The 20,952-nt window shown below is 52.3% G+C and overlaps 1 protein-coding gene across 1 annotated transcript in view; it reads left to right on the forward strand.

The window, feature by feature from the left end:
* OTOF (otoferlin) overlaps positions 1-20,952 on the forward strand; it is a 112,723-nt gene that overhangs the window by 30,214 nt on the left and 61,557 nt on the right. The window contains exons 4-6 of the mRNA XM_065630391.1: positions 7,497-7,596; positions 12,165-12,376; positions 15,609-15,695. Of these exons, the coding sequence (XP_065486463.1) occupies positions 7,497-7,596; positions 12,165-12,376; positions 15,609-15,695 (399 nt within the window). The remainder of the gene's footprint in view (positions 1-7,496; positions 7,597-12,164; positions 12,377-15,608; positions 15,696-20,952) is intronic.

The raw sequence follows: 20,952 nt of genomic DNA on the forward strand, positions 1-20,952 counted from the left end.
TTTGTCACTTGGAGATGGCGCTGCGGTTCCTGTCGTGTCCCAACCCTCTCACCTTGCAGAGTTCACGTGCGATGGGTGTTTTGCCTCAAATCCTTCCCTGCTTCTTCAGAGCTGGGTTGGCAAAATGGCCCTTCCCGGGTTACAACCATTTCCATAGAGCTTCTAGGTGTTTAAAAGACATGTAGATGAGGCTTTTAGGGACGTGGGTTAGTGCTGGATTTAGGTTACAGCTGGACTTGATGATCTCTTGGGTCTCTTCCAAGCAAAATGATTCCATGATTCTAGATGGATGCAACTGAAAACCCAAGCCCTCCACTGCCAAAAGTGAGCTGAAAAGTTGAAAAAAATGATTTATTTTTTTTTTCTAGTCAATGTAGCACTTTCTAGTGTTTTAACTTCTCTGTCTCCCAGAACATGAGGATGCATGTTCTGGTGGGTTGCTGTTGGTTGGTTGGTTTCTGACGGTGTGTTTGGAAGCTGCAGTGCTTGCGTTTATGTACGAACCAGCGTCTGGGCAATACTGATAAACACAAAGTGTTTCCTCTCGCAGCTCCTGATGGGTGCCCTGGAGCTCGAACAAAAAATGAAGAGCCTTTTTCACTACTTAGACAAATCACAGCTTCGTCTGTAATCATCTGAGTCTTTAAGTGAAAGCTTCCTAAATCTCTTCCCTCCTAATTACCCCCTTAGCACCGAGCCTGTGCGGTAGGCAAGTCAGGCCTTATGCTGCAAGCCTATATAATTATTATTGTTTTGTTATTGTGTGGATAACCTGGTGTAATGTAGGACACAACAGCGGTGCCAGCTCAGCAGCCTCTAGATATTAAAAGTTGCTTCAATGAATTAACTTTTTTTTTTTTCCAGCAAACTCTTGCAAAAATTCTCATTAAATATAAATGGATTTTCTTTTCACCCTGGAAGACAAGTGGAATAGCATAATGAGCGCCAGTCAGCCCTGGCGTATTGAAATATATCCTGTCAGTTAACTAATTTGGGATGAAATTACAGATCTGGCTGCTAAAGTGGTAATTGGGGTAGACATTTGCACGGTGCTTGAATCGGTGTCACGCAATATTTTGATTAAGAAATGAAAGTTCTGTGGATATTTGACACGATGAGTGCTGAAGGTGTTACACATGTGAGCAGCGCTCAGGGAGGGGGTTGTGACTGGAGATGCTGGTGGAGCCCTGTGGGGACCAGTTTCAGAGCCCACCAGCCTGTGCCCAGGTGGCCAAGAGGCCACCAGAATCCTGGCTGGGACCAGCACTGGTGTGGCCAGCAGGACCAGTGACCGTCCTGTGCTGGGAATGGGGAGGCCAAACCTCCAATCCTGGGGCAGTTCTGGGCCCCTCACGCCAAGAAAGGCCTTGAGGTGCTGGAGCGAGTTGAGAGAAGGGAACGGAGCTGGTGAGGGGCTGGAGCACAAGTGTGATGGGAGCGGCTGAGGGACCATCCCTGGTAATGTTCAAAGACTTATAGATGAGGCTTTTAGGGACATGGTTTAGTGCTAGGTCTAGTTTATGACTGGACTCAATGATCTAGAGAGCCTTTTCCAACCAAAATGATTCTGTGATTCTTCTTGCCAAGAAAGGCTGGACCAGGTGACTCTTGTGATCCCTTCCAACCTGGTATTCTCGATTCTCTGATTCTATGGTTCTGTGATTCAGAAAGGTGCTGGAAGAATGGGATTGGTTAGAGAGAAGCAGCCAGAGTCATTAAAACCAACTCTGAAGTCATTAGCAGCTCTATCTGTTTGGCTTATTGGTGAGGAAGGGAAGAGGTGGCCTGTTCATGGACCAAAAAATGAGAATTTGGTGGCCATCACTCTGTGAGCTGACAAATCCACAGGGGTTCAACATCTCAGCAGATTTTAGCTGAATAGGGCTGAACTGTATGGTCATCTAAGCCCCATCGATGGTCCATGTAGAAAGATTAGCATCTCCATGATCACTTCTTTGAGGAGCCCAGGTGTTGGTCAGGTCCCTGTGCTGCCTATTCGGCATTGCAGAAGTTGATGAAATTGGGGTAGACTGTGGGCCAGGCATTTAGGAGAACTGCTTTCCCTCCCCACCATGCCTCCAGGTTGGAGGCTGTGCCCCCAGATGTCCCCAAGGACCAGGAGCCCCCAGGTTTCCTCAGCCCTCTTTGCAGGCTGCACAAGGCAGTGCTCGGTGTGTGGCTTGTAGCCACGGTGCAGGGGTCTGAAGATGCTGCATCGGGTTTGGAGGATGTAACCAAACCCTTTGGTGTCTGCAGGCTGCAGTGCCGGGGTGGGGAGGTGTCCTGGCAGGAGGAAGATGCAATGGCTGCTGCTGCCTGCCCTGCAACCCCACACGATATTCCTGGTTTCCTCTCAGACACTCTGTTTGATATCAGATTATAATCCTAATTTCTATTCCACAGCTTTGATTTGAGTCTGACCCAGTTTCTCCACCTACCCTCGTGTCCTACGCAGCCATCACCAGGGTCCTTCTCTGTCCCCAGCTGGGTTGGCCATGGCCAAGTGGGGATGCTCTCCTCTCCAAACTGCCCTGGGGGTGCCCAGTCCCTGGATAACCCCTGTCCCCACATCCCCACGATGGGTTGGGGACACTGCATTGGCCTGGCCAGCCCTGGCAGACAGCATGTTAGTGTGGATGGGCAAGGGACAGTGCCCAGGCAGCACTTAATTCAATGATTTAAATGGAGCCAACAACTCCAGGTGGTTCAGGAGCAGGAGCCTGGCTCTCCTGGCTGTCTACAACTACCTGGAAGGAGGTTGGAGCATGAAGGGTGTGGGTCTCTTCTCCCAAAGAACAAGTCATAGGACAAGAGGAAATGGCCTCGAGTTGCACAAGGGGAGGTTTAGATTGGATATTAGGAAAAAAATCTTCATGGAAGGGGTTGTCAGGCATTGGAACAGGCTGCCCAGGGAAGTGGTGGAGTTGAGGTGTTTAAAAGGCATTTAGATGAGGTTCTCAGGCACATGGGTTAGTGCTAGAGTTAGGTTATGGTTGGACTTGATGATCCTGAGGGTCTCTTCCAGCTGAAATGATGCTATGATTCTATGAGGTCTTTAAGTGCAGGTTGGATCTTTCCTTGGGCATCTGAGCCTTCATTCCAATCTCCTGGGCTCTTGCAGGCCTGGCAATGGGTTAAAAGCAGTGGCAATGGGTTAAAAGCAGTGGCATGCCTTCTGCTTTCCCACCTACCTTGTGAGGGGTGGCTGGAGGTGGGGACTAGAGATGTCACAATTTGCGTTTTGTCACCTCCCAGGATCTGATGATGGATAGATGGGTGGATGGAAGGATGGATGGATGGATGGATGGATGAAGATGCCACCCCCACACCAGAGGCTCTACCTGGCTGCAGAAACCCAGGGAGCAAACAGAATCCAAGGGACACTAAGCAGAGAAGAGGGGACGGGACTCCATGGGCTGGAGGATAATCTTAGCAAAGGCAGATGCACATCTTGTCTGCGGAGCCCTTGCTCAGAGGGAACAGGCACTTCAGTGCTGGCCATGCCTGGGGGGGTCACAGTCCCCATGGCCACTGTCTCTCCTGAACTGCACCAGGGACACGGATTCATTGAAAAATGGCACGTGCCACACGGGCAAAGAGCAAAGTGTGGTATGACATGGGGTGTGCAGCAGCCCCAGACTGCCCTGAGCTGAGGCTTTGAACAAGCTCTAAGCACCGAACCAGCCAGGCTGGGTTGGAAATAAGAGATGTTCCTACAGTCTGCTAAAATTACGAGTGACCCAGAAAAAGTCCTGCTCTTTCCATCAGCAGAAATGCCGGGGAGGAGAGCAAGGTGCTCGATGAATTATGAAACACTTGGAAATGAAAGGCCGTGTAGACAAGTGCTGAATATTTCATTCCCTCTTGCTTGGCTCTTGCCTGCCAGGGCAAGTGTGTTAGATGGGTCTGAGGAAGGAGCGTGTTATTCCAAGCCTAACGCTGATCCGTCTTCCCAAAAAATTCGCACTCTTGCAGATGAGCTGGGCTGAGGTTTGTGAGCAGAGCTGGGGAGCGATTTGGGATCTGGAGCATCTTTGTGATGAGGAGACACTGAGAGAGCTGGGGCTGTTCAGCTGGAGACGAGAAGCTGAGAGGGATCTGATCAATGGGATCAATATCTCAGGGTGGGTGTCAGAGGATGGAGCAGACTCTGTTCAGTGGTGCCCAACGCCAGGGTGAGGGGCAACGGGCACAGACTGAAGCACAGGAGGGTCCATGTGAACATGAGGAGAAACTTCTTTGCTGGGAGGTGCCAGAGCCTGGCCCAGGCTGCCCAGAGCGGCTGTGGAGTCTCCTTCTCTGAGACATTCAAACCCCCTGGACCGACCTGTGTGATCTGCTCTGGTGACCCTGCGTGAGCAGGTGGGTTGGACTGGGGGATCTCCAGAGGTCCCTTCCACCCCAACCAGGCTGGGATTCTGTGAGTGCACGAGCACTCAAATCAGGCTGAAAGCGTTGCAAAGATGTGCTAAGAGGATGGTGAAAGGACCTCCATCTCACCATCTCCAAGAGATGGAGGCATCTGCTCTTTGCCTGTCCCCACCCAGATAGTGCAGCCGGGGAAAAGCTGCCACGGGGTGGGACTGGCTCTGACATCCCAGCTTCTGTCTGCTCCCGTGGAGCAACAGCCCGTGATTCCAAGCCCTCACAGGCAGCGTGGGCTTTCGACTGGAGCTCAGCTGGGGAGAGCATCACCGCTGGAGATGGACGTGATGTTGCTCCAGCCCTGGGCTTCTCTTGGGTGACCTTGTCCTGGACAGAGGCAGCACCGCAGCAGGTCACAGGAGCAGGAGGTGTCTGGCAAGTCCTTTTGGGGGGTCAGGAGCGGCTCCTGGCTCTGCTGCAGCTGGGACACGTGCTCTCCTGATGGGTCCCTCTGCCTGGGACATCCCCATCTCATGCGGAGATGTCGCCTGACTCGGGGGTTCTCCATCAGCCTCAGGTCCCCTCATCCCACAGCCACGCTCCAGAGCAAGCACAGGAGGGCTGTGCATGAAATGCCTTTTGGAGATGTTTGCACTCTGATTCCTGTTTGGGTTTTGGTTTTGTTTTGTTTTTTTCCCCCCCACCTCTTTTTGCTATTTGCTGTGACAGGACCAGATCCAGATGCTCTCAGGGAGAATCACAGAATGTTTTGGGTTGGAAGGGACCTTCAAAGCTCATCCTCAATCAGCCTGAGGTGCTGAAGTGGAAGGAGGGCTGCAGTCTCATGTAAGTCAGGATTTCTAGAGCATTAAATTGGTCAGTAAAGTCCAGTTATCTGTGTGAACCTGGTGCACACACTCCTGGTGTCAAACACATGCTTGGTTTATGGCAGCTGAGCTTTGCAGACTCTGTATACACGTAGCCCACTGCAAAGACAGGTGAAAACCTGGCTGTTCCTGGGTCCCATAGAGGTCACACCGTGTCCTTCAGCAACATGCCTGGTCTGGAGACCCTGGCTCTTCCTGAGGGTAACTCTGTAAACCAGAGCTGCTGGCAGGGAGCCTGAGCCCGGGGCAAGTTCTCTGGAGATCCAACTGGTTCCACCTCAGTTCGCATTTCCCATCACAGCAGTAAGGACTTGCTTTGTGTCTGAGAGGTGTTTCCACCTACAGACACGTCTGCCATCGCTCTGTGCTCGCAGGAAACTTTCTGTTCCTTCATCAGGTCACTCTGGGGCAGTCTGGTGAGCCAAAGCTACCTGAGTCTGTCTTGATGCACCTCCAATCCTGGGGCAGTTCTGGGCCCCTCACGCCCAGAAAGGCCTTGAGGTGCTGGAGCGAGTTGAGAGAAGGGAACGGAGCTGGTGAGGGGCTGGAGCACAAGGGTGATGGGAGCGGCTGAGGGAGCTGGGGGTTCAGCTGGAGAACAGGAGCTGAGGGGAGACCTTCTGATCTCTGACCTGCCTGAAAGGAGCTTGGAGCCAGGGGGGGTCGGGCTCTGCTCCCCAGGAACAAACGCCAGGAGCAGAGGAAACGGCCTCAAGTTGCGCCAGGGGAGGTTGAGGTTGGATGTGGGGAACAATTTCTTCCCCAAAGGGTTGTGGGGCATTGGAACAGGCTGCCCAGGGCAGTGCTGGAGTCACCATCCCTGGAGGGGTTGGACAGACGGAGATGAGGTTCTCAGGGACATGGGGCAGTGCCAGGGCTGGGGGAATGGTTGGACTCAATGATCTTGAGGGTCTCTTCCAACCAAAATAATTCTCTGATTCTAATATCCCACCTCACAGCATGGGGAGTTCTTGTCTCCCTCTCTGAAATCACATCTCAATAAATCAGCATCACAGTAAGTGACGCCTTGAGGTTTGCAAGGAAGGAGTTTGATCAGCAGCAGCTTTTCGCTGGCCCAGCTGGCAGAGCAGTGCAGACGTGGTCCTGGTGTGCCATGTAATGTCTTCTCTGTCACCTGCGGTCACAGCACTACAGGTGACATGCAAGGCAGATGCTGTAAAGCAGCTGTGCATTCACTGTTTCAGGGATTTTTCCATGTCAGGAGTCACTTGTTGATTTATAGCTGGCTGTTCTCCAGCTGGGAAGGTCCCTCCGGTGCAACAGCAGAACACGAAGAATATAAAGCCACAGCTCCTTGACAGGCTGGCAAATAAGTAATGACTTTTATTAGAGAGCGCTAGGCTTCTCCACGATCTCTGGTAACTATTTGGACCTGTAATTTAACAAACGTGGCTGATTTTATTGCACATGGGGCTGCACTCCCTGGCTGCAAGAGCAGCAGGCTGCAGCGAGCCCGGGCAAGAGCCACTAAAATCAGTTAGATCATAGAATCATAGGATCATTTTAGTTGGAAGAGACCCTCAGGATCATGCACAGGGACATCTGCACCAGCTCAGGTTGCTCAGAGCCCCGTCCAGCCTGGCCTGGGATGTCTCCAGGGATGGTTCAGCCACCACCTCTCTGGCCAACCTGGGCCAGGCTCTCACCACCCTCAGCACAAACAATTTCTTCCTCATGTCTGGCCTGAATCTCCCTCCTTTAGTTGAAAACCATCACCCCTTGTCCTATCACAACAGGCCCTGCTGAAAGGGTTCATTCTTTTCAGTGCTGATGACAACAGGACCTCCCCATGCCATGGCCCTGACGATGTCCTGATGCAGGTGGGTGAGCGACAGTGCCCTGGTTCTTGCCTTGTTGGATTTACTGGTGCAGACAGAACTGCAGACATTCAGGGTGGGGAAGACCAGTCTGGGTTCCCTTGGTTGCATCCCAGTAATTCAAGGCTGCTGTTCCCAAAGTCTCTTTCCCTCCTTGTCCCGCAGCATTACCTCGATGTGGCTCCTCTCCTGGCTTCTCCTTTGCCCACCATCTCCACTGAGCTGGTGGAGCTCACAGCCATGCTCTGATCCTGCATCTCATGTCTGTCATCTCCTCCTGTGGCAAATGGGGAGCAAAACCAAGCTCTGGTGACTTGGCCAGCAGAGCAAGCCCTTTCCCGTTAAAAACGAGCAGTGGTGGGTGCTCATCACAGCTCGCCTGATGTTTCTTCTCTTTGCTCTGTAGGCTCATTGGCACTTTCCGGATGGTCCTGCAGAAGGTGGTGGAGGAAGGGCAGGTGGAGGTGACGGACACGCTCATAGACGACAACAATTCAGCCATTCAGGTGGGTCGCGAGGAACAAGCAGCCGCTGCTGCCCTTTGATGGCTGGTCCATCCGTCCGTATTTCTGCTGCTTCGGTGGGAACAGAGAATTCCCTGTTACATACCTGAATCCCCAGATCCTCAACCTTTCCTTCATCCCTCGGTCCATCCATCTTGGTCTGAAGGACGAAGGCAGCCAGGGCCGTTCAGGGGGCGCAGAGCAAAGGCCGGTTGTTCCGCACACCGTGACAAGTGTGGGATGGGGCAGAGCAGGGAGGGATCAGGTTTAATCCACACACGGATGGGGTGGAAATGCTTGCGCACAGCTCAGAAATAGCCTGGAAATGTCCTGTGGCAGCTCAGAGCCCAGCGTGGTCCTCAGATCCCGGCAGAGATGCTGAGCAGCTGCTTGGACCACAGTCCCACACTGGGCTCGGCTCCCAGTGCTCCCAGTGCTCCCAGTGCTCTCCTGCGCCTGAGCAACCCCATGCTGGCTCTTCCCCGGCCATTGGTGTGTCAGATTTAATCCATACCAGTAGTACCGGGTGTTTGAAATGCTCAACATTTACAGTATTTGATCTCCACGCTGCTTTTATCTGAGCCCTGGAGCACATGAGCAATGCCTGGTGCAGCAGCTCGCCCGAAGTCCTGCTCTTCACACCCCTCTGGGTAAATCAGGATAAAAACTGCTGCTGGGTGGGGGTCTGCATCCCCCAAACAGAGCCCCCGATGCTGAGGAAGAGGCTCCTTGTCCGCGGAGCAGCTGCTGTGTAACTCACTGCGTTTCCATCTGCTGAACGCATCCCATGGGAGCCGCTTCCGTGGAGACTGAGTTTTATAACACACGTGGACATACAGCTACTTCTGATCTTGGCTATCAAAACCCTGGTGTTTTCATCGAAAAAAGAAAAACTCAGGCTCTCCCCTCCTCCTTCTTCTTATTCCTTTATAAGCGGCTTCCTACACTCAGCATAAAGGAAAAATGCAATTGTGTGTGAATCTCTGTGCTGACGACGAGCAATTAGCAGTGAAAAGACGAGTGGTTTCATTAGGAGGAGATGGGAGGTGACTTCTCCTGTGAGGACAGAGGGAATGAAACCAGTAAAAGTACAAGGAATACAGTCCTGAGGAGGGAGAGAAGAAATGGAGGGGATGCAGACCTGGGCTGCAACAATATTATCAGGGTTGGAGAAAATAGCTCCTGCTGTTCTCTTGGGTTATCAGACTGAGAAGTTGCCTGATTAAAGTCCCTGGGACCCTCCAAAAGAAGAAAATCCCCTATTTTTAAGACCCTTCAGTGTCACAAGGGAGGACAGGAAAATCAATGGATGAAAATTAAATACGTGCAACTTCTTGATGGTGAGAATGATGAAATTTTCAGAAGGAACCGATCCAAGATCCAACCTGAGCCTCCCCTGGCGCAACTTGAGGCCGTTTCCTCTGCTCCTGGCGCTTGTTCCTGGGGAGCAGAGCCCGACCCCCCTGGCTCCAAGCTCCTTTCAGGCAGGTCAGAGATCAGAAGGTCTCCCCTCGGCTCCTGTTCTCCAGCTGAACCCCCAGCTCCCTCAGCCGCTCCCATCACCCTTGTGCTCCAGCCCCTTCCCCAGCTCCGTTCCCTTCTCTCAACTCGCTCCAGCACCTCAAGGGGTGTCATGAGGGCCCAAAACTGCCCCAGGGTTGGAGGTTTGGCCTCCCCATTCCCAGCACAGGACAGTCACTGCCCTGGGCCTGCTGGCCACACCGGTGCTGGTCCCAGCCGGGATGCCGGGGCCTCTTGGCCACCTGGGCACACGCTGGCTCGTGTTCAGCCACTGTCAATGAACGTTTCCAAGCATAATTTGATCTTTCTGTAGTCAAACACAAAGGAAGGGTTGGAAATTGTTTTCTGGGCTGACTGTAAAACATCACCGGCAGCTTCAGCCAGCCCTGATCTCTTGACCTGCCTCAGCAAAGAGATTAAAAGAGCCAGGAATTGTAAAGCCAGGAGGAACATTACAATCATGTCACCTGGCCTCCCACAAGAGAGGGTCTGGGCCATCTCAGAATTTGTTAGTATCTCCAGTGGTGAAAAAACAAACAAACAAAATACCACCCCCCCCCCCCCCCCAGCAAAAAAACCCAATTAAATTATTTTTAAACATCCAGTGATGGTGCAATCCACCAGCCCTGCATTGAACCATTCCACTCCTTCATTTTCTTTGCTTTCGAAAACAAGACTTTTGTTTCCAGAGTGAATTTCTCTTGTTTTCAGCTCACACCTACTAATTTCCCTTCAAACAAGTCATGATTTTACTCAGCCCAAACCAAAATCTTTCAGTTTATTAAAGCCATAATTTTTCATTTATTTTGAAGGATTTTTGAACCTTTAAATACAGTTTAAAAATGAGATTTCAAGATCAAATGTTTCATGACAGAGTTGAGGCGGTTTGAAAAAATGTGAAACCTTGATGTTTCACCATGGATCTTTGTCTCTCCTCTGCATTTGCTTCTTTAAACAACCCGAAACAGCTTGGTGAAGTTATCACAGTGTGGCAAATCATTTTGATTGACTCAAATTTGTATTTTGCTGCACAAAGAGAAAATAATCAGTCAAAACCTTCCACAAAGCTCTGCGTTTGAGCCACCCCTTAGCTGGCGTTTGCTAAATAAGCAGAATCTTTCCAGGCCACATCTTGTATTTTCCATCCTTTCATGGTCCCTTTGACAAGCTGAGGTTGGAGCAGGTCAGGATGCTGCTCCCCCTCTTACACATATACATGAAAAAAAGGAAGATTTGGTGATAAATTCTCCCACTCACTCTTTGACAGCCTTTTTGTTTTGTCCTTGTGTCTAAAATCAATTGCTTTTGCATATTATGTAACTTATAATTTCACCATGGAAGCCAAGTGGAGGTGGTTTTTGGTTTTGCTTTGATCCGGTTTTTGGTTCTGCTTTGATCTTTGTAGCAGCTGTTTGCCTTTCAAAATAGTTATGGTTTTTAGCAGAGGTATTTTTTCTGGCTGTTTTGTCCAAAGCAGTGGTTTTAGAAGGGCTTTGGACATCAGGGCGAAGACGGGGCCAGTGGCTTTTCGCAGCAAGATGAACTCACAGATTTGATTTGTAATTAGATATGGAGAATGATTTTTCAGGGGATTTGGTGCAGCAGCCCGGTGCAATCTTGGGTGGGTAAGTGGAGAATGACCATGTAGAAGAGGGAGAGGACCTTCTCTTGGTTCATCCAGAAGAGGCTTGAGATGAAGCTTGGCCAGACCCAGTGCCAGGTCCCTCCTGTCCCCGTGTCCCAGCCAGGCTGGTCATGGCCAGGCTGGGACACCCCCTCCCCAAACCAGGGTCTATCCAAACCTCCCCAGGGACGCCCATCGCTGGGCTAACCCTGCCCGGAGATGGGATGGGATGGGCCAGGTAGGAGCAAGGCACCATGTATAGAATCATAGAATCATTTTGGTTGGAAAAGACCCTCCACATCATCGAGTCCAACTGTTCCCCCATCCCCAGCACTGCCCCATGTCCCTGAGAACCTCATGTCCGTCTGTCCAACCCCTCCAGGGATGGTGACTCCAGCACTGCCCTGGGCAGCCTGTTCCAATGCCCCATAGCCCTTTGGGGAAGAAATTGTTCCCCAGATCCAACCTCAACCTCCCCTGGCGCAACTTGAGGCCATAGAATCATTTTGGTTGGAAAAGACCTTTAAGATCATCGAGTCTGATTGTTAACCTCACATTGCTGATTCCACCTCTAAACCACATCCCTAAGAACCTCATCCATCAGTGGGGTTTGGCAGCCCAGCACTTCACAGCAGGGCACGAATTCTTCACAAGGTGATGCACCGCAGAGAAAAACACACCAACATGGCACGGCTTCATCTGCTCATGGTGCCCTCAGCTGCTTGGAGGGTTTGTCTGCTGGTCAAGGCTTTTGGTGTCTCTCGTGTCTGAGGTAGCTGGTCTGGGGTGCACCAGCAACTCCAAATGAATCAGGTCCCTGAGCAGGAGAAAGGCTGCAGCACCGTGCCAGGTCAGACACCATCCCGGCATCCCAGGCTGGCTGGGGTTGAAGGGACCTCTGGAGATCCCCCAGTCCAACCCCCCTGCTCACGCAGGGTCACCAGAGCAGATCACACAGGTCGGTCCAGGCGGGTTTGAATGTCTCAGAGAAGGAGACTCCACAGCCGCTCTGGGCAGCCTGGGCCAGGCTCTGGCACCTCCCGGCAAAGAAGTTTCTCCTCGTGTTCACATGGACCTTCCTGTGTTTCAGTCTGTGCCCGTTGCCCCTCACCCTGGCGTTGGGCACCACTGAACAGAGTCTGCTCCATCCTCTGACACCCCCCCTGAGATATTGATCCCATTGATCAGATCCCTCTCAGCTTCTCTTCTCCAGCTCAACAGCCCCAGCTCTCTCCTGGCATTGGGCACCTCCTGAAGCCAAAGACCTGCTCTCCAACTGTCTCATGCACTAGGAAAGAAGAGACTTTGGGGTCAGTAAAGCTCAGAAATCAAACCAGGTGATGCAACAGCTATTCCTGCCTTCCAGATTTTGCAGGACCTTCCTTCCTCCCTTGGGGGCTGATTTTGTCTTCCTTGTGTGTTGCAGACCAGCATCTCCATAGAGATCAGGTACCAGGCTCTGGACGGGACCATGGGTGCGTGGAATGACAAGGAGTTCCTGGAGACCCCCAGCGTCCACTCGGAGGGGGATGGCAGGTACCCCTTAGAGACAGACAGCCTCCTCTCTGGCCACCGACAAGGCTCGGACATCTCTCCGGGTAAATCCAACCAGCAGTCCGCAGAGAGGAGCTTCAGAAGGTAATGTAGGACTCAGCACTTGGAGATGGGTGATGGCAGCGGGCCTGGGGAGGGCTTGGCTTGTCACAAAAGGACAGCGTTACCCCAGGGCTCTGCTAAGGTGTGTCACATCTCCTGGCTGTCAGAAGAGCCATTATCACAGCTCGAGGTGAGATTGGGCTGTCAGTGTCCAACCCCGGTGCCAGCAGATCCCCCACATCTGCCCAGCACTGAGCTGAACCTTCCAGCAAGCGCTGAGGTTTGTAGCATGATGCAAATGTAATTAACTATAGATTCAGAGAGGATTAAGGGTCTGGCGATCGGTCAGGACTCGGATGGGATTACAGCCATGTGTGGGGTGTAGAGCCATGTGTGGGGTTTTGCATCTCGATGGAGCTCGTGGTGACCCCAGAACTGAGCTGTACATGTGCTGAGGGGCGAGTGCGTGTTGGCCACAGAACCACACCAGTGTGGTGCTTCTGGGGTGGAAGGTGACAGTGCCAGCGCCACTGACCCGTGTCCCTGTGCTGGGGACATCCTGAGCGTGCACATCCCATGGCAAGGCGGTTGGCATGGCAGAGGCTGAAGGAGAAAGCAGGGACACCATGGCAGGAGGACAGGACGAGTCCTTGCTCCTCCCTTGCAGCATTAACCCTCAGACAGACAAGCACGTGGCTTCTCTAAGATATTTCCAGAGCTCTCTCCACGGCAGCATGTCAGGACCTCTGCACCTCACCAGCCTTGACTGAAATCCCATCCCAAAGGCAGCGTCTGGGCCAGAGCCCTTTCTGGATTATCTGAGGGACCTGTCACCCTGTGGTGGCAGGTGGGGACACCTCCAGTTCTTCTCAGGGATGCTGTTACCAGCTTTATATTCATTTAACGGTCCTTAGCATCACCCTTGTGTCTTCCTAAGCTGACGGGACCTGACACTGGATGAAGACAAGCTCAGGGACTGTGTCCTTCTGTTCTCTGACCCAGAGCTGCTGTAACCAGTTGCAGACCCTCCTGATGACTTGAATGGGTGGAAAGGGCTCAGGACTGGGGACGCTGCAGTTGACTGTCCGTGGGATGAAGTGCAAGCTGGGACCAGTTCTGCCGCGAGCTGTGGTTTATGAGTCCTTGGTGGGAGGAAGGACCCCTTCACCACCTCGTGTATAACCATGGGGCCAAGGTGTGGGTGGGCACTGAGGCCCCAGTGATGCTGGGCCGGATCCAGCCCACCCCATCATGGATACTCTCAACCCTGTGCTCAAATCCCCACCCAGCTCATCACACAACAGAGTTTTGCAAGTGTAAAACCACTTGTCTGTAAATATATTGGGTTCCCAGGCTGCTAAGCCAGATTTTCGAGCAGGTTTACATAGTTTATGCAGTTGTGTTGTCCATGATAGTGACTTTTTTCATTTCCACTCCAGTACCTCTTCAACTCATTGGCCTCTTTGAGTTGGAAGAGTGGAAATGTCCAAGTCCTGAAGCTGCTAAAAGTCTCGTGGAAGGGGATAAACTGGTGGAGGAGAGTGACTCTGTGAGTGGGACGGGCAGAGTCCCCAGGTCACCCCGGCTCTCCCGGGATGAGCACAGCCCTTGTTCAAGGGCTACAGTCCCAAAGGTGTCCCCACATCCACGGGGGAGCCCAGCCTGGAGGTGGGAATCCAAACACACTCCTCGGAATCGGCTGCTTTTTACACAGCGTTTAGCTGGCAGGCGCTGCTGCAGCCGTCCATCCCCCCGCTGAGGTTACGCAATTGTGTTCTTCAGTAGCGTTTGCTTTCTGTCTGGGTTTAGCACTTCATTGTGGACATATAAGGGCAAAATTTCTTTTTCCCCATGGTGTGAAATTGAGGGAAGATATTTCCAGCCCCTCGCATTGCTCTTAGGCAGTTAATTAACTGTGTGAATTGGGCTGAAACCTGTGAATTTTCACGCAAATTGAAAGTGCAGTTTCGTTTCCCGGCTCAGCGGACCGTGATGTGGCTGAGCAGGGAAGATGCTGAAGGATTTGAGGAGGAGGATGGCAGAGCAGGGCACCAGCACAGCCCGGCTTGCAGAGTGGCTTCCAGTCTGTCTGTCTGCCCCATATGCTGGGAAATCATTTGGAGACATGGGCAGCACGATGTGAACGTGACTTTGCTGTCACTGGAGATGCCATTAACGGCGCGTGGCTGATGCAGCGCTTGCAGCAGGCGGTCAGATGAATGGAGGCTCTGGATCAGGCTTCCAGGGATGTAAAGTAAATCTATAAAGCTTAGCTCGGCTGGAGGTTGAGGACAAACACATTTAGCCTGGAAGATCCCAGCCGGGTGTGCAGTTTGCTGAGCTCTCCTGCCCAGGTGCACGTTGTGGCTGCTGTGCTGTGCTGGAGCAGAAGGACTTTTTGAGTTGGTTTGTACATCATTGGTGAAAAATCCTTCCTGTTGGAGACCTGAAATAAATGCATCAGTTTATAAACAGGCAGCGAGGCCATGTGGAGGTTGGATACCACTGTGGCATCTGCGTGTTACTGTGGCTCTGATCCTTGCACTGCATTTTTCCACAGGTCAGCAGTTCTTGGTGGGTGGGTGAGTGGTTCCTGGTGGTCACAGCTGGGTGAAAATCCCTTGATATTTGGCTTCAGTTTCTCCTTCAGATCCATGATGCTTTAAAAAATAAAATCCCTTTGTACACAGGACTTATCCACCACTGTTTTGAAGGAGGAGAAGGAGGAGAATCCCTTAGCCAAAAAAGCCAGGCATGCGAGTCCCACTGTCCCAAGCTTAAGTTTGCATGTGGACAATGGCCTCAAGTTGCACCAGGGGAGGTTGAGGTTGGATGTGGGGAACAATTTCTTCCCCAAAGGGCTGTGGGGCATTGGAACAGGCTGCCCAGGGCAGTGCTGGAGTCACCATCCCTGGAGGGGTTGGACAGACGGACATGAGGTTCTCAGGGACATGAGGCAGTGGTGAACTTGCCGGTGTGAGGTTAACAGTTGGATTTGGTGACCTTAAAGTTCTTTTCCAACCAAAATGACTCTGTGATTCTGTGAATTGCACTTAAACGGGTTTCACCTGCTGTTTTTGTCCCAAGGAGCTTCCCCAGGTCCTCTGGTTTGGAGCCTTGTCCCCAGGAGGTTATTTGAGCTCAGGGGCTGTCAGGCTTGGCTGGATCTTGCTGCCCTGCCAGCCCCAAGGGACCTGCTCATTAATGTCTCCACCACGTCTGTTCCGAACACTGAGGGAAAGGGCTGATGTTTTCTGTGTCACTGTCCTCGCAGGATAGAAGAGGATGAGATGTATTACCACAGTGAAGACGAACTTTTGGGAGAGGGGGACACCCTTAGCCAGGGATCCCTCAACACAAGGTAGGGAGCCGGTCAGCACCCACTCGTGCTGTGCCTGCGGGGTTTGCAGTGCTGTGTTGCTCCTGCCCTGTCCTTATGGATGTCCCACAAGTGTCACCCCTGGATTTCCATTTCTCGGCTGCAGGAGAGCTGGTGGGGAGAAGAAATGGAACGGCTGGAAGAGCATCCTTGGAAAGGATGCTCAGGAGGGGTGCTGGGATCCAGAATGGAATAGGGCTGGGGTACCACCTCGCCTTTGAGGTCCCCGTGCTTCTCCAGGTCCCACCACACATCAGGCACAGTTGTCCCCGGAACCAGAGCTCAGCCGTGTCCAGCTCCTGTTGATGTGTTGGGGATCTGAGCGCTGTTTGCAGTGGCTGATCTTGCAGTGCGGTGCTGTGAGTCCTTCCCCACCCTGTGCCAGGAAGAGTTTGGGGAGGAGCTGCAAAAAAGAGTTCAGGTAAAACCCAGGGACCAAACCAATGCCTTTGGGAGCAGCTCAGCCAGAGGAAGGTGCATTTTTGGAGGCAATTCTCAACTCGTGTGGGTCCAGTGATGGCAGAAAGCTCATGAGGATTGTTTTTCCTACACACAGCTTTTCTGGGGAGCTCATTTCTCGTAGCAGCTCCCCACACAGCCAGTCGCCAGGTGCCTCAAGCTTCACTAGCGTGAAGATATCGGCTCTTTGTCATGGGAACTGATGGCCACATCTGTACTGGTGAACACCTCTGTCGAGTCTCATTAATTAGACAGTGCCAGGCCAAGCATCCAAAGTGGCCATAACATTAGTAAATTATTAGGACAGTCTCTGAGAAGGGTTTGGCTGCCTGTCACTGACCCAAATGTTCCCTGGGCAGGGTTGGGGGGTACAACAGTCCCAAAGAGAAGATTAGGCATTGTCCATCCAAACCCTTTCTTTGGGTTGGAAGCATCATCGTGGGTGTGATGTGTGCCAGGCAGTTTGGCTTCAAAGGCAGGAGGTGTGCCATGGAAATTTTAATTTCATAGTGCACAGGTACGTGGCTGTAGCTCATACCCGGTGAGCAGGACACCCCAGAAGAATGGCCGTTCCTGCACATGCCCCAGGCTGTAGCTGCATCTGGGATGTCTGGGTGCCTGGAGATGGAGGGACAGTCAAAGAGCCCTGACAAAGCTGCTGGATGCCTAGGGGTCCCCCAAATGCTCAGATGCCACTCGGGCCAAGCCCGGATGTGGGAGATGACACACCATGTGTTGGATGGGGCATGGTGAGAGCAGCCCCCAGGAGAAGCACTTTGGGTGCTGGGGGTGAGAGATTGGCCATGACCTGGCCCAAAAAACACCCGTGTCCTGGGCTGCGTCCCCAGCAGTGTGAGCAGCAGGTTTGGGAGGGGATTCTGCCCCTCCGCTCCTGTAGTGACAGCACAAGGGGTGATGGCTTTAAACTAAAGGAGGGAGATTCAGGCCGGACATGAGGAAGAAATTGTTTGTGCTGAGGGTGATGAGAGCCTGGCCCAGGTTGGCCGGAGAGGTGGTGGCTGAACCATCCCTGGAGACATCCCAGGCCAGGCTGGACGGGGCTCTGAGCAACCTGAGCTGGTGCAGATGTCCCTGCCCATGGCAGGGGGGCACTGGGGAGCTGGGAAGGGCCCTTCAACCCAAACCATCCTGTGATCCTGTGATTCTACGATTCTATGATTGCTGTGCAATGCCTTCAGCTTCCCGTGGTACCTCTGCTCAGTTTGGGGACTGAGATGGGACAGCCCTGCTGTGCCACACCAGCCTGTGGCCCTGGCCATGCTGTGCAAGCCCAGTTCAAAGCCAAGGCTAGCTCCTGCCTTGCCTTCAAGGTTTGGGTCAAGATGGGAATGAACCGCTCATCATTTTGGCACAGGACAGCCACAAATCCAATGTCTGTGAGGGGACAGTGAGATGAGCTGTAAGGATAAAGGGAGAGAAACCCCAGGTCGGACTGGGAGGGGGCTCAGCTCCCAGCCCTGGACATGCTGAAGTACAAGCTGGATACACATCTGAGGAATGGCTTGGGGTGAGCTGATCCCCATTAGGAGAGAAGTTGGACTTGAAATCTTCTTGGCAGCTCCTTTGCCTGTAATTCTGTGTGTCTGTTTCCATCCTTTGTGTCCCTCTGTGGGGGCTTTGAATCTGAATGAAGGTAGTAGAAAGGTCGCCCCCAGATTTCCACAGGCTGTCAGTGTTGTCTCCATCACAAAGCTGTTTACCTCCTCCCCTGGCTCATTAGGGACATTATTTTGTTATTCAGCTGATTCCCTTTCCTGAGGTGATGGAGAAGGGGACGGAGAAACAGACAGACCTTGAAATGGGAAAAGCAGCAGCAACAGCAAGAATAATATATAAATAGCGCCGGGCTTGCCAAGCACTTCTCAGCCATTCGCTTGCAGCCTAATCGAGGTGCCAGCAATGCTGGCGAGATGCGTGTCGGAAACTTGTGCTGGCAGTGGGGTTGTATCACAAATATTTGCAGCCAGGCTGAGCCCCCGTGCTGTCAGAAGACACACTTGTTCCAAGATCCAACCTCAACCTCCCCTGGTGCAACCTGAGGCCGTTTCCTCTGGTCCTGGTGCTTTTTCCTGGGGAGCAGAGCCCGACCCCCCTGGCTCCAAGCTCCTTTCAGGCAGGTCAGAGATCAGAAGGTCTCCCCTCAGCTCCTGTTCTCCAGCTGAACCCCCAGCTCCCTCAGCCGCTCCCATCACCCTTGTGCTCCAGCCCCTTCCCCAGCTCCGTTCCCTTCTCTCAACTTGCTCCAGCACCTCAAGGACTTTCTTGTAGAAGATATTTGGGATGTTACAGCACTGAGCTGTGGGCAAGGGATGCCTCATTTCCCTTCTCTTTGTCAGTCTGGGCTTTATCTCCCTTAGCAAAGCGAGAGCCACAAGCCCTGAGCTCAGCCTGCACTCAGCAGCAGGAGCAGGTCCCTAAGGGGTGGCACATTTGCTCCCCATGCAGGATTCCTGGCAGGAAAGTGCAGATGCAAAGCTCTTTTTGCTATTTTTTGCTCCATGACAAGGAAAGGTGTCCCTCCCTACTAATGATTGAGGCAGAGAGAAAGAGCACGTTGAGAAATAAGGCTGCAGTTGACAGACCTGCGGGAAGCAGTGTGGTGGAGGCTGCTGCCTCGCTGGAAATATTCTTCTTAAAACAGCCATACTGGCCCAGGCTGCCCAGAGCGGCTGTGGAGTCTCCTTCTCTGAGACATTCAAACCCCCTGGACCGACCTGTGTGATCTGCTCTGGTGACCCTGCGTGAGCAGGGGGGTTGGGCTGGGGGATCTCCAGAGGTCCCTTCAGCCCCAGCCAGGCTGTGACATGTGGGAATGACTCAAAGCTGCACCGCGGGAGGTTTAGACTGGACATTAGGTAGCATTTCTTTACTGAGAGGGTGGCGAAACCCTTGAACAGGCTCCCGGAGAAGCAGTTGATGCTCCATGGCTGTCAGTGCTTATGAGGTGTTTGGACAATGCCCTTAACAACACGATTCAACTTTTGGTCAGCCCCGAAGTGGTCAGACGGTTGTAATAGCTGATTGTTGTAGGTCCCTTCCAACTGAAATATTCTATATTCTATTATATTCCTCTCCATTCAGTTCTGTTCCATTCTACAACTGCCTGAAAGGAGATTGTAGCACGGAGGGTGTTGGTCTCTTCTCCCAAGCAACAAGTGACAGGACGAGAGGAAACGGCCTCAAGTTGCGCCAGGGGGGGTTGAGGTTGGATGTGGGGAACAATTTCTTCCCCAAAGGGCTGTGGGGCATTGGAACAGGCTGCCCAGGGCAGTGCTGGAGTCACCATCCCTGGAGGGGTTGGACAGACGGACATGAGGTTCTCAGGGACATGGAGCAGTGCCAGGGGTGGGGGAATAGTTGGACTCGATGATCTTGAGGGTCTTTTCCAACCAAAATTATTCTGTGATTCTATGATTCTGCGATTCTATGATTCTGCGATTCTCTGATTCCATTCCATTCTGCCTTTGTCCTGCCTGGGACCAAGGGCTCTGTCTGCAGAGCAGGGCAGGAGACAAGAGCTGAACCTTCATCACCTGCTCCAGGATGCCTGGGCAGGGCCACTCCTGGTCGGTCTGGCTGGGTGATTAGTGAAGGATATGAAGAAAAAGTTAGAGAGAGGGAGATTCCAGCAGCTGAGGTGGGTTTTTCAGGGATGATGAGGCTGGATACATCCACACAAGCTTGCCGCAGGAAGGAGAAGATGCAGAAAATATTGGTGCACCACCTCCTAGGGTCAAACCCCCACCAGATCTGCTCTGGGATCAATCCCCAGACAGATTGCAGCAGCTCTGGAGGCATTAATGACATTTTAGCATTGTCTGTGTTTCAGCTGAGCTCCCCTGGTGCCAGGAGGATTTTGCACGGGAGGACACAACGCCCTGAGAAATGTCGCAGAAATTGCACAAAGCTGAGCCTGGCTTGGGCTGTGGCAAACCTGCGCTGGAGTTTAACATAAATCAAACAGGAGAAAAAAAAAATTTTAAAAAAGATGTTTCATATTCAGGCTTTTGAAAAGAATCGAAGGGCATTTTGATGTGAACCATTCTCTTAATTCAGAAAAAAGTACTTGTTTTTCATATAGAATCAGCCAGGATGGGGTGAGGGCAGGACTTTCCAAGGGAAAAAGCAGCTGATAATTCATCTTATGTCCTTCCAGGCAGCCTGGCACAGGGTGCAGCACCAACCATATGAGCCTTTTCCAGCCTAAACAGCTTTTTGAGCAAATTCACCCCCAGCAGAAGGGAGGAGAGTCGGGAGGTTGGGATGAAGGGGACCAGTCACTTCCACACTAGACTGCACTAGACTGGTCCCCAGGCACCCAAATAACCACAGAAAACCAGTCTGGACCATCCGTGGAGCCTGCAGGCACAGCGGGGGGGGGCAGAGCAGGATCAGCCCCGTGCTGGGTGGTGGTGGGTTTGCAGACGTGCATGGAGTGGTTTGCTGTGTCAATGTGTTCTGACGTTCTCCCTGTATTGAAGCAAATCATCCTGTTTCTTTCAAAATACTGACACAATAGAAGAGCCGTTTATTTTTATATCACAGAGCTTTTTTTCCTCTCTCTCTATAAATGCCCCAGCCTTGGAGATGATGCAGAAGAAGATCGGCACGTTAGGTAAATACCCACCCCAGCCCTGAAGTCCTGCCTCTGCAGTGCCAAGACACCTTCCAAGTCTTGCTCTCCAGAGAGTGCTTCCTTAAATCCAGGCTTAAATGCCAACACTTTGAAGGCCCAGATCTGTCAGGTCTAGATTTATGC

This window comes from Caloenas nicobarica, chromosome 3, assembly GCF_036013445.1.
Source record: "Caloenas nicobarica isolate bCalNic1 chromosome 3, bCalNic1.hap1, whole genome shotgun sequence".
Classification (NCBI taxonomy): Eukaryota; Metazoa; Chordata; class Aves; order Columbiformes; family Columbidae; genus Caloenas; species Caloenas nicobarica.